The 12,845-nt window shown below is 48.4% G+C and overlaps 1 protein-coding gene across 1 annotated transcript; it reads right to left on the reverse strand.

The window, feature by feature from the left end:
• Positions 1 to 10,457: 10,457 nt before the first annotated feature.
• Positions 10,458 to 12,346, reverse strand: LOC143387579 (homeobox protein Hox-C5). Its single transcript, XM_076852916.2, is given in 4 exon segments — positions 10,458 to 11,142; positions 11,145 to 11,189; positions 11,894 to 12,100; positions 12,103 to 12,346. Coding segments are annotated over 4 exon segments (663 nt in total). The 3' UTR covers positions 10,458 to 10,975.
• Between the last annotated feature and the right edge of the window lie 499 nt (positions 12,347 to 12,845).

A 12,845-nucleotide genomic window follows, 5' to 3' on the forward strand; every position in this document is an offset into this window, starting at 1 on the left:
ACCCTTTCCTCCAAATTTCAAAAACCCTGTTAGGGTGGCGGGGTGAGGGAAGGAGATCTATATGCCCCTCACCCTGGGACCCATTAGGAACTGCACTGGAGGGCTCTCCACTTTTCTCTTTGCCCCTTCTCTTTAGTGGCTGCCTTTGCAGGTTCTGCAAGCTGGGGAACATAGCTTGGGACCTCCAACTACAGAGACAGCCTGGAGAGAGGCAGTTATCTCTAGAGTGGGTTTCAGGGGGGGCAGATAACGGACTAGAATTGGAGTTAGCCTTAATGATAGTGATAGAATCACTTGTTTTAATAGGCAAAACATCCAAAATATATTCATTCCCCACCCCCACTCACCTGACATCTTTATAGATCAAGAGAGACAGAGACAGAAATGCAGTAAGTGTAAGTTCTTCTAGAGAGAGATCTACACCTACACCCAGATATGTGCATTATGGAACTATCTCTAAACATATATTCAAACATTTTAAGTTTGCAGAAAAACTGCAATAACTATAAAGTTCCCCAAATATGTAGCTTCAATATATAGCTATTTTATGGGCTAGGACCCTTGAATAAATCTAGATAAAATTTCAAAATAAAGATTGAACAACACATACATAGTTCTTTCCAACTTAGAAAAAAACACCAAATATTCATTTAGATGTTTAGAGAGAGCTATACCAATACATCCTATCATATAAACCAACCTTTATAGGAAGAGTGGTAATGTTCAAAGAGGAATCCAACAGAGGACTATGTTCACTATGGATGTATGCATCTAAAGATGTGTAGGTCTGCATTTAAATGTGGAGCAGAAAGGGATGTGAAGCATACATCCTGATACAGACATAGAACAATCTATAAGTGCATTTTCATGTATACAATTATAGTAGTGCTCAGATCTCCACAGAGACACATGTATTTGCTGGTGTACTAGGAATTGGGAGGATTCCCTGGTGTTTGTGGGTTTAGGGTGTGGTGTCCCAGCCCAGACTTCTCTGGGGAGTGGTTCAGAGAAAATGGAGCCTTCTCAAGTACTAAGAGGATCTAGGAACTCATAAAATTTATGGTTTCCTGCATATAGGAGCATTTTACTGGCAATAGATATGAGTCCTGATGCCTGCCCATACCCCGCAACACACAAAGGGTCCTGATCTGATGTAGACCACACTTAAGAGCAGGATTATTCAATTCTTTTTCCTTTAGTTCCCTAGCCCATGGATGAGAATGGGTAGGGACTTGTGCAGGTTGGGATATCTTTGGTAGGGGAAGGCTCATTATAATTACAAAATAGAGCCATCTGGGTAATATATATTTTGTATGGAGACAGCTTGGTAGAGAGATATGTAAGAAGACTGTGGGCTTATACACACACACACACACACACACACACACATACACACACACACACCACTTAATTACATGAAACACAGTCACAGACTTCAAATAGTTTCCTCCATTCCTACAATAATGGATGAGGTACTCTATATTCCTCATTCTTATCTCTTTCATAGTTCCCAGGAGTTCTTTCTCTTCCACACCCAAGATCTCTACTTGTCAAGAAGCTGCTTTAAGGTTAGGAAAAGAGGTTACAGAGAGACAGCAGCCCCTAAAGAGTTAGCCCATAGGAGTCATGGTATTTGCAGATAGGCTCTGAAGTCTTTTGCCTTCAAACTTAATTCCTTTGTGATTAAAGTTTGAGGGACAGAGATCTGTACTGGCAAAAGAAGAACCAAGGTTGCACAATTTCTACATCTGGAACATTGGAGGAGGGGATCACCAGAGGCCCTGTTCTTATTGGAAGAAGAGGATTTGGAGGACTATGAACATTTTTTTTTCCACTCTGGTTTACTAGGGAAGGGAAACAAGGAGGAGCCTCAGGTGGGCTTGGGGACTTGCAATCCAATCTAGTTAGCCAACTTGGGGAAAGTGATTTACAAAGCAAAAACTAAGATGCTACTTCTTGAGAAGTCACCAGATCAAAACAACCTCCTCTAGGTGTTTATGACCCTATCTCTACTCCCAACAGGAAAATCACCCTCAATAAAACCTTGGCCCACGCCCCTATTCTCCATCCAAGGGAGGAGGGGGAGACACAATCTGAAATGAGGGACCTGACCTTTATTCTCTTTAACACACACACACACACACACACACACACACACACACACAACACACACTTTCAGCCAGAAAGTTGACTGTTTTAAAGAGGTTGTTTTTTTTTTTCTAGAAAAGATTTTTCTCCAATGTTGTAGCAAAGAAACAGCCCTGAGGGGTTTGGAGTTGAGCCTGAAACAGCACAAAGGGTCAATTACATAAGGGTCTGGCTTCCTAGGCCCCCATGGCCCTACAACTCAGTCTGGGCCAATGGGACACTGAGGGTCACCAAAATCCTAGCTGCTACCAGCTTGGGGAGGAGGGAGAAAGAAGAAAACTCAGCACTTGTTCAGAGCTAAGGGGCTGGAGATGGGGAGGGCAGGACAAATGTTTTCAGACTGAGCTGATAAGCAGAATAGAGTAGGAGAGAATTGGGCAGTTGGTTGAAGACTGGTTTACTGTCTCCAGCTCAGGCTTTTCACCTCTATCAAACCATACTTTCATACATACACTAGTTTCTACATGTTCAGCTATTCTGGTGTTTAGGGACAGAGAATGAGAGAAGTAAGGATCTCTAGAGGGCAGAACCAGTTTGCTTTACCTCTTTGAGACCTATGATGCAATAAGAAAAGATCTCAGGAAAATAAGCTCACACATTTTACCTAGACTAGTTTTTTTCTAGAAAAGAAAAACCATAGTGAAATGGTAGAGATGGTAGAGAATGGCTAAGAATCGTAGTAGAACTAGAGAGGTAGCCTTCTTCCCTTACCAGCTCTCTAGCATATCCAGAGCCTTCTATGCTACCTCTTACCTCACCTTCTAAGGAATGGTCATCAGAGCTGAACAAGGTTCTGGATAACTTAATGACCTAGTTCAACTGTACTAGGCCCCACACAGTACACACACACACACACACACACACACACACACACACACACCCTTTTTCCACTCATGAGCCTTAGGAATGGAAGAGGGAGATGAATCCCAGGGTTCTGTTGGGATCAAGGACAAAGAGATCTCTATCACCACAATTCCTAGACTCAGACTCTGTCTTGTGATTCCTTGGGCTCCTGGGGTCCCATCAAAGTAGCCAGGGAGATTTTTATTAGGACAATCCACTAGGGGTTATAAGAACCCAATAAAGTGGGGAGGGGAGGAAGGGATATGACTTTCTTGTCTCTCTAACAACCTAGTCTTCTCCTTTTATTGAATCCCTAACCCAACAAGCCCAGCTTAACATCCTGATTTCAGATTTTCTTTTTTCTCCACTTCCAAGGGCTTCAGAAGCTCTTGTTCCACTGTAGAGGAGGCTCAGAGTAGCAATGTTCTCGAAGTAAAAGTGATGCAGAACATTGGAGGAGGGGATCACCAGCTGGCCCCTCAGAATCCCAGAACAATGATGTTTCAGCATTCCCCTTCTCAAAAACAGCTGAAGCAGTTACAGTCCAAGTGTATCAAAGAAACAGTTTGCTTGACCATTAGGAGGGTTTGAGGCCCTCTGAAGAATCTTCATCCCCAATGCCTGTGTGGACAGAGACAATCTCCCCATGCCTAGCTCTCCTCCTTCATCATGGGATCTGGTAAGCCCAGTGTGAGAAGTCTACACTGAAAGTGAAAGCCAGTCTCAGAAAAGGCTACCACACCTTCTACTAAGGAAAAAATGAGTCTGGGCTTTAATTCTAACACATAAAAGAGGCAAATGGAGCAGTGTGGTTGAAGGTGATTTAGAAAGTAAGGGATCTCAATGATTTCTGATAACAGTTTCCCTCTTCCTGATTTTTCATCCTAATCCTTCCCACCTGGCCTGTGGCATTGTCCCCAAACCAGCCCTGCCCAGAAGACAAACAAACAAGCAGGAGTGTTGACAGAGGCCAGCTCAAATCAGCTATCACTCCTATCCTATCCTTAATGCCTTCAGAGGAGGGCTTAAAGGTGCAGGTACCATAGCCCTTCAAAACTCCTGCCCCTTAGCTTAAGGACTATAGGAGACCAGGAAGAGGAAGGGTAGGAAACAAACCAGAAAACTAACCCTGGAATAAAGTCCTGATGATGGAGTTGGTGAAAAGAATGCCCAAGTCTGGACCTACCAGTGGATTAGCTCAGGGCCAGCCTAAGTATTCAGAAAATGCAAGCATTTCTGTCATACATATACATTCTCTATGCTATCAGATGCTCTTGCCCAGAAAAAATTGTCACCCTTTGCTTGCTCTGATCTGACTCAAGTAAATACAACATCAAATTTTACACTTTCAGAGACTGTGTCTTTTGATAGCTATTGGCCAGAACACAGGATCATCACCTAGTCTATCATCACTACATACATATTTGTTATTTGTTGCTAGAGATTGAAACCAGGGATTCCTACATGCTAAGCTCATGCTTTATCACTGAGCTACACCTCCAGCCCTATTATTACATCTTGTTAGAAGAAAAGAAGGGGAAAGGGCTTAAACAAATCCATCAACCATTAATATGGAAGATAAAGAGGGTTCTGATTCTGTGTCCACTCTTCTCCAGAATTCTTTTCTTAACTGATTGAAAGTTGCTTGACAAACTATAAAGATACTCCACACAATTTTCAAACCAAATCTCTACTTTTGCCCCCTTCCCCAAACCCTTCTCCAACCATACTTGAAGCAATTTAATAAAATGGTTCCTGGAGCACTTCCAGAAAGGTAAATTAAAAGGGGTATCCTTTAATTGCCCCCACCTGCCCCCATGAGGATCAGAAGGGAATAAAAACTTCTAAAAGGTAAGTGTATATAGAGAGAGTAATCATGGTCACAATTTGAATTCAGAGTTAGAGTTCATTTGCACTATAGACTAATTTAGAGTTCACTTCTATAAAGCCCAGAACATTATCTGGGATCATGCTGGCAGACATGGAAATGCTTCAGAATGTACTCCCACAACTTCAGCTCCCTGTACAACTGAGATTGATGGTTAACATTCTACTTAGTTAGAAACTGAGGACACAGCCAAAGACTCCGTAGTGCTGGTGCAGGGACAGAGGAGGGGGGCTCATATCACTCTTCCCCTCCAAATCTGAGATAGAACAGAACCAGGAGCTAAGGGCATGGTGAGAAGGGAGAAAGGAAGGAAAGGAATGGAGAGGAAGAGCTAGACAGAAACCAAGCACTCTTTTGCTGATTGGTTGCTTGCCATGTGACCCTGCTTAGCACATTTCTCATTGGTTGCTTGCCCTCTTCTAGGATGAAAGAACTAGGAACAAAATTAGAAGCCTTTTGGGTTGGCTGGGGCACACTTGTACCTGATTGCCTACCCATTTCCCTCCAGGGATGATCAAATGCAGATGCCTGAAAGGGGTTGGGAAAATCTCAGACTTCTTTTGTGTTTGTTGTCTTGTTTCCAGGTGAAAACAACAGAACAGTAAAAAACTGACCTGAGGCAAATTATTTAAGGGAAAGAAGATCTAATTTGTGACAGGAAGGGCGATGGTATTTAAATGAAAGTTTTTAGCTTAAAAACCAGAAAAGAGGGTGAGGAAGTCATTGAAAACCTCAAGAGGTGTTGGCTATGTAAATCTGTTACATAGATGCCCATACAGCCCTCTACACAAAAAGGGAACAAAACTGAGACTTGGCTAGGAGTCAGAGAAGGTGGTGAAGTCTTGCCAGGGTGTGAGACTTTGGTTCTGGCTAAATTCCTGGCAAAACACCATTAACCTCTATGCTAGGGCCCTGGGGAGGCTTATAGGAGTGCAAGAGTCAAATTATGGGCCATGGAAACTCCCAACTCCCCAAGCTTGGATGGGAAAGTTTCCAGAAACCTTCAAAATTACAGACTGGTGGGGAGGAGAGAGTTGAGGAGGATAGGTAAAGTGGGGAGGAGAGAAGTCAGGAGGAAATAGGCTACTGGAGAGAATCCTCTGGGATCCAAACACTTCCCAGGGAAACAAAGATCTCAGGCTGGAGGATGAGAAAGGCCAACTCTTGGAATACAATTCTTCTCACAGTGAGACTCTGCTTGATTCCTGCTTTTGGGTCTCTGTCTTCCCAGAGTCTGCCTAGCTATTTCTAGTTGATTCTCTCCCCTTCCCTAGTTCCTTGGGCCTGGGCATCTGAGTGTGCTAACAGCACTCCCTCTTCATCACCCAAATGCACCTTTCCACAAAACAGGTACCCAGACCTCTCTGGCTCCAAGGCAGCCTCCCCTTCCGGAAGTTTGTTCCCTCTTCTCCACTCCCCTTTCCATCTCCTGTTGGCCTTCTGCCTGCTTCTGGAGGAGACTGAGTTCATATGTTGTCACTTTCCTGGCTTAGCTCCTGGTGACAGTGACGAATGGGAGTGAGTATGCACTCTCAGGTGTGGAGGACATGTGCCTCCTATGCCTGATTCTTCTGCTACTCCTCCCCCCGGAAAACTGAAGGGAGCCCCTCCAAAACCCCCTGAGGAGTGACCCCAGGATACAATGCTCAGATTGGGTCCTGTTACCTCTATCCCATAAAGATCGCTCCTCAGGATGGAAAGCTTTCTAGTCCAGCAAAGATATTGTCTCCATTCCCTCCCATCCAATACACATTGATATTACATTCACAGAGAAAAAACCTCTAGGCCTCCTGGGGCCTAAGTTTTACCTGAGCCAAGGACTAGAGATGCCAGAAAGATCCCAGCAGCTTGAGGCAGGGGGAAGCATGAACTGCACTGGCCCCAGACAAAGACCCCAGACTTTGGAGACTGGGACTGCTGGCCACCCAGGCCTAGTGGTGAGGGGCGGGGGAGAAACTTTGGGAGCAGTCCAGGCAGCAGCCTTTGGGTCTGAAGCCACAAAGCCCTCCTTCCCTGCCTTTCTCCCCAGCTTCCCTTTCTGCCTGGATTCTGGGCCACTAGCCAAGGACTGAACTGGCCCCTCCCTGGAACAGAAGACCCCAGAGGCACTTTGCACTTGTGTCTAGAGTTTACACACTCGTACAAACAACAAACAGAAACAACCCATGTCTCTGCCACTGGCTTTCTTCCCAACTGAGAGGGAGTGAGGAGGACCTTACAAAACTCTAAGGAACCATGGCGTCTTTCTGGTTTACATTCAGAGACAAAACGGGGTAGGGAGGAGAAGACTGCTTTGGGGAGACAAGTTCCCCCTTCCTACTTCCCAGCCGCTTCCTCTCCTCTCCCACCCCAGCATGGGGAGGCTTCCCCCCTACCCTTAATGAGTAGAAACTGCCTTCTTTCAAGTGGTGGAGGCGGGGGAGTTAGGTAAATGGGAGAAAGAGTCTGAGAGAAAGAGAGAGAGGGAGAGAATTAACTCACAGCATTCGCCTGCGATTCATTTGCGAAGATGTAACCTCTCTCGCCATCATCCCCAGCGCCATAATCCCCTCTAACTGCCAGACCCTCTGTCCTAGCATTAAACCTCACCAGCAGCTGCGTGGCTGGACAGTTAAGATTATATATGATGTAAATATATTGTGGGTTTGTCAGCTCTCCCTACACCATAAAACTTGGTTTAATGACATCACGTGGTCCCCCAAGAGCCACTCACGGGCTTGCCTTTGGGCCATTCACATAAATAACCTCCAAAAGTTTCAAACTCCTAAATTCACATAGAAGCTGTGCCTATTTTTCTAATGCTCAGTTACACTAAAAAGCCCTCGTGCTTCTTTTTTGCCCCACCCCACACCCCCCTTGCAGGGTGGGGAGGGGAGAGAGGGTGGATACTTATTAATTTATTTACTTACTTAGTTACTTGCTTACTTATTTCCATAAGGACCTGTCACCTTGGTGGTCGTGTTGATATTTTTTCTTCCTATTTTTTTTTTCCTCCTCTCTCCTCTAATTGCTCAGAGTGGGCCGTGTCCCCTCTTCCCACTACCCCAGGAAGGTAAGTCATGCTTCTTCCCCTTCTTTCTGGCTGCCAGAGTGGGTGGGTTCCAGGGAAAAGTGGAGAGGCAGGCTTGATGGTCTCCTTTTGGGACCCAGAAGCCCCTTCACTTACTCCTCCAGAGCAGTGCCAGACCCTGGTACCTGGAGATTGTTCCAGGAGGCTGGCTGGTGGGGCAGCTTCCTCTGAACCCTAAGCAGAAGCTTCTGCTCAGGGGGAAAACAAAGGTCTGGGCCTCACCCACCCTCAGTGCAGGGGAGTAAATCCAAGGCCTGTGGCTCCTCTGCCGCTGCTGGCACTGCTGCCGCTAAAGCTGAGGCTGGGCCTGGATGCAGGCCTGCAGGCTGTGACAGGAGGGAAGAGAGCAGGTGTCTCCCCAAGCGTGGCCAAGCTGAGGCAGTCCTTCAGCTCCTTCAGGGAAGGAGAGGCCCAGACCCTGCTGGGAAGAGGCGGACAGTGCCAGAGGGAACTGGTGCACCTTGCCTGGTGGGTTTGAGCAAGGTTGTCCCCAGTCCCAGTAAAACCCTTGGTTCTCCCCTGGTCTATCTCCTGGGGAGGAAGCACAGACCCTCTGCAGCCTGGGAGGCTGGTGTGGGTGAGTGCAGGCGACATTGCCTCTTTCTTAGTTAACTGTTACCCACCGGAGACGCCAGTGCTTCTTCATGCTTCACTGCTCACCCAATAGTTTTACTCAGCATGGAGAAAAAATTAAAATAACTCCCTGATGAAAATTACACATTTTATTTCAGAGAGGTGGGAGGGGGGGAGAGAGAGAGAGAGAGAGAGAGAGAGAGAGAGAGAGAGAGAGAGAAGAGTTAGTGCTGGTGGGCTGGGCTGACCCTCTGTGCAAGTTGAGGAGAGATATCACTGGTGCTCTAACCAGGCCTGAGTGCAGTATGAAGGGGAAGGGTAATAGCAATGGGTGCTAATCATGGGGTGAATAAAAGCTCTTGGGTCTTCTAAAAATGATGGACTGGTAGCCTAGACAGTAGGATGCACCAAAGTCAGTCCTTATAATAAATCCAACGAGCATCAGCATTAATAATCATAAATATTCCCCCTGCCCCTCCCCAGAGCGCCTCTGCTCCCTTCCTTCTTGGCTGTCAGAGCAGCCTCTTAGCCCAACTCCAGAACCCCACCCCACCAGTGCGGGGGGGCCTAGGCTAGGCTCCAGGAAATCACCCCATTGTGGGAGGTGGGAGAGGAAATGCAGTAAAGTTTTATGGACCCTTTTCACATTTGTTTCTCCTATAAAGTGCTTCCTCCCCCAATTCATCCCAGGAGCCTGGAGGAGAGAGGAGCAGAGCCTAGGCCCAGACCAGACTCAGAGACGACCTGAATTAGCTGCCTTTCCTCTCCCTAGAGGCTACTCTCCCTCTTCACACAAAATCTGAGCCTGAGATAAATGATGGCAAAAAGACATGACACTGGCACTGGTCTATACAACTCTTATCCCACTTAATTGTTCTACATAGCCCTAGACCTCCTAGGAGGAGGGGGAAACCACTTGAACATTTCCTGCCAGGCAGGTATACACTGCATATTGCTCTCCCTCTCATCTCCCCAGCATCTTGGAAAGCTGAAGTACACCTAAGTCAATTTCCCCAGCACCACTTTGTCCAGCAGTACCAACTCTCTGGGAGGTCCTTCTGGAGCCAAGTGGGTCCTTAGACTAGGGGCTCAACCCTCTTATGTCCAGTAAAGCCCCAGGACCACCTAGCCCTAGGGGAGATCTTCAGAGGCCTATAAGGGCCTGAGTCTGAGCACGGCGGAGCCACTGATCCTCCCTACACATCATCTCTGGTGTGGAATGAAGGATACTGCCAGTCTAGAAGTCTCAGATACACCCAGCCAAGGTGGGAATGAATGTAGAGGCCTGAATACCCTGGGTAGCCACTGCATGGGAAAATGCCAGTATGGGAGGACCTTCTTAGAGCTAAGAATCAAGAAAAGAACTCACGTTCACTTCCCTCTTCTTGCTGTCCCTAGAAGCACCTAAAATATATATATATTTTTTTTAAAGGAAAGGCTTAAAGACTGTAGGCCTCCCCTAACCCTCACAGCTCATTTTGACACTTTGCCCCAGTACATGCCCTAAACAGACAGGAGCCACTGCGTCTTTAGTCCTGTTCTCTCTTGGTCTTTATTTGATATGACAAAATATAGTTTCAGGAAGAACCCCAGAGTCAATAAATAGTTGGGCAAGAGCAATGGAGCAGGAGGGAAAGAAAGTCATGGCAGGAACTGTGGGATGGCATGGAGCCTCTAGGATCACTTGCTGGGGTCCTGTGGCAGGAAACCCCAATAGCTGAGCTAGCTAGGGGTTTGGGGCTGCGGACCTGAGAGGGCATGCAGCAGGCTGGATTGGGTAGGCTCCCAGTCTTCTTCTTTTTTTTTTTTTTTTCCTTTTTTCGGGGAGAGGTTTGGAGAGGATAGGGCAACCTAGAGGACCCTAAGGCCATGTTCAGTCATCTCCCCCTTTCATATGCAAATCATTAATAAGTGAAGACCGCGTTTAGTGAGTTTTGTCGCTATAAGGAATCTCCCTGATTCTGGCAAGAGACTGCCAGGCATAAGCACTCTCACACCAGCTTGCAGCCGCCTGGCCCGCCTAACAAGGAACAAAGGAAAGCTCAAGGCCGGAGGTTGGGTCGAGGGTCCTGTGGCCTGGCCCACCTTAACTCAGGCAGGCCACTCTGGGGCAAAGAGCTGAAGAAGCCGCCCAGGCTGAGGTTTGTTCAGCACCAGCCTGCGGTGTGCCACAGCCCTCTGGGGAGGCCCTGCAGAGTTTGCCCTGGGCCCTGAATGTCCAGCTAAGCTGAGCTCTGAGCTGAGCTGAGGGGAGATGGGGCAGTGCCGGCAGCCTGGCAGGAACCCTGGGTTGTTGGGGATACAGAATGCCAAGGAAAAAGCGCTTGTCTGTGAGGCCCGGGAGCCAGTGCTCCAGCCCCTGACCCACCCAAAAATATAGAGAGAAAACCGAAAGAAAAGGCGCGAGGAACCCAAGCCGGCTGGGGTGATCTCTGCGGGCCTCCCCACTGCCTCTAAAGCGCCTCTTTGCTTTTCATTTTGGAATCTTTCTTCCACTTCATCCTGCGGTTCTGGAACCAGATCTTGATCTGTCTCTCGTTGAGACACAAGTTGTTGGCGATCTCCATGCGCCTGCGGCGAGTGAGGTAGCGGTTAAAGTGGAATTCTTTCTCGAGTTCAGAGTCTGGTAGCGCGTGTAACTGGTTCGGGACCGCTTGCCGTCCGTCTCTGGAACATAAATCCCCCCAAGCCAGGAAGGGGTGAATAGCGTGCAGCGCCCCAGCGTCCCATCCCAACCCCAGGCCCCCACCCGCGGCCGGAGGGAGAGGAGGCGAGAACCGCAAGACAGGCCCGGTGGGCCGCAGGCGGGCCGACCCAGCCCAACCTAGCCCCGGGAGAGGCGCCTCTGCCCAGGCAGGAAACTTTCCACCGCAGCCTTCACTCAGCAGTCGGAGGGGCTGAGGGGGGGTGGGGGGAAGAGGGAGACCCAGGCTCGGACCGAACAATAAGCACCCTCGAGATCCGGGCACCGGGACCCCCCTCCCGCCCCTCCCGAGTCGCTGGAATCCGCCTGAGCCGCGAGCGCCGGCCGAGCCGGCTCCACAGGGGAGGGAGGGAGGGAGCCGCGGGGGGATCCCCGCTCTGGAACCCCGCGCTCCTCACCCTTCAGATCCCTCTATTTTTTTAACTCCCTCCCTCTCCCCCAAAAATTGAATATTGCCTTTTATACACGTTTTGTTCCTATGATCCAATTATGTCGTCCTAAATTTGGGCGCACACAGCCTCTAAGCCTTTTAGTGGACAGTTTTACGAGCCATTGATTCCTGGATCGTAAAATTTATGGCCGCAGGTTTTTTTTTTCTTTATTTGCCCCGCATGGCCTATAAAACCCAGGCGGACCCGAGCGCACAAAATGAAGTCCTAAAGTTTACCGTGGCTCATGTGCAGTTTGGTCATCCACGGGTAAATCTTTGGCGGGGCCGGTGGCTGGCTCAGTCCGGCGGGTTGCCCTGTCTGCGCCTGCTCCTCTTTGATCGCCCCACTGCTCTTAGCTCGCTCCTCCAGCGCCGGGTGAGCTGCCTTCTGACTGTACATCCCGGGGTTCAGAGGAGCCGCTTTGTCTCTGCCCAGAGCGTGTCCGGAGCAGCCGCGGCGCTGCAGGCGGGGCGGTCGGGGTGAGCCCGGGGGTTGGCAGCCATGGCTACCCCGTGGAGAGAGTTGGAAGGCGCAGGCGGTGGGAAAGTGATGCTTAAGTCCAATCCGCCATAGCAGTACCTGGATGCCTGCACCTCTGAGGCCGATCCATAGTTCCCACAAGTTTGCATGTTATAGGCAGGGATATTGGGGCTCTGCTTAGAGAATGAATTGGCTACGTAGGAGCTCATGGCGGGGAGGGCCCCAAAAAAATTTCTGCACCCTTTTTGATTAAGGGTGATTTGTGACTCTTTGAAGTTGAGGGGTTTTTTGTTCTCCAAAGTGCACAATTTATAGGTGGAGATATCTCTTTCTTTATCCTATGCGCTCTTCCCAAATAAGGGAGCCTTAAATAGAGTCACGTGACTCCAACGGCCACTCATAAATTTGGCTTGATGACCTCCGGGAGGTTAGTGATGGAAGCCAGCGAAACGCATCTTAATATGTTGGCAAAGCCCAAGCAAGGGGGAGAGGGAGTGAGAGAGAGAAAGAGAGAGAAGGGGGAGAGAAAAAAAAAAGGTTCTTGGAACTGGGGGGTAGCCGTGACAACAAGCCCACAGCGACACCTGGTGTCTACATGGAAGAATTGCATCCTGAAGTTCTGGTCGCCTTCTGGCAGCTGGATTTTTCTACCCTGTGGAGAAGCTGATTGTAGCTGCAACAAATCCCTGAGCTGCCCTTTTAAATTCT

Source organism: Callospermophilus lateralis, unplaced genomic scaffold, assembly GCF_048772815.1.
Source record: "Callospermophilus lateralis isolate mCalLat2 unplaced genomic scaffold, mCalLat2.hap1 Scaffold_86, whole genome shotgun sequence".
NCBI classification, from domain to species: domain Eukaryota; kingdom Metazoa; phylum Chordata; class Mammalia; order Rodentia; family Sciuridae; genus Callospermophilus; species Callospermophilus lateralis.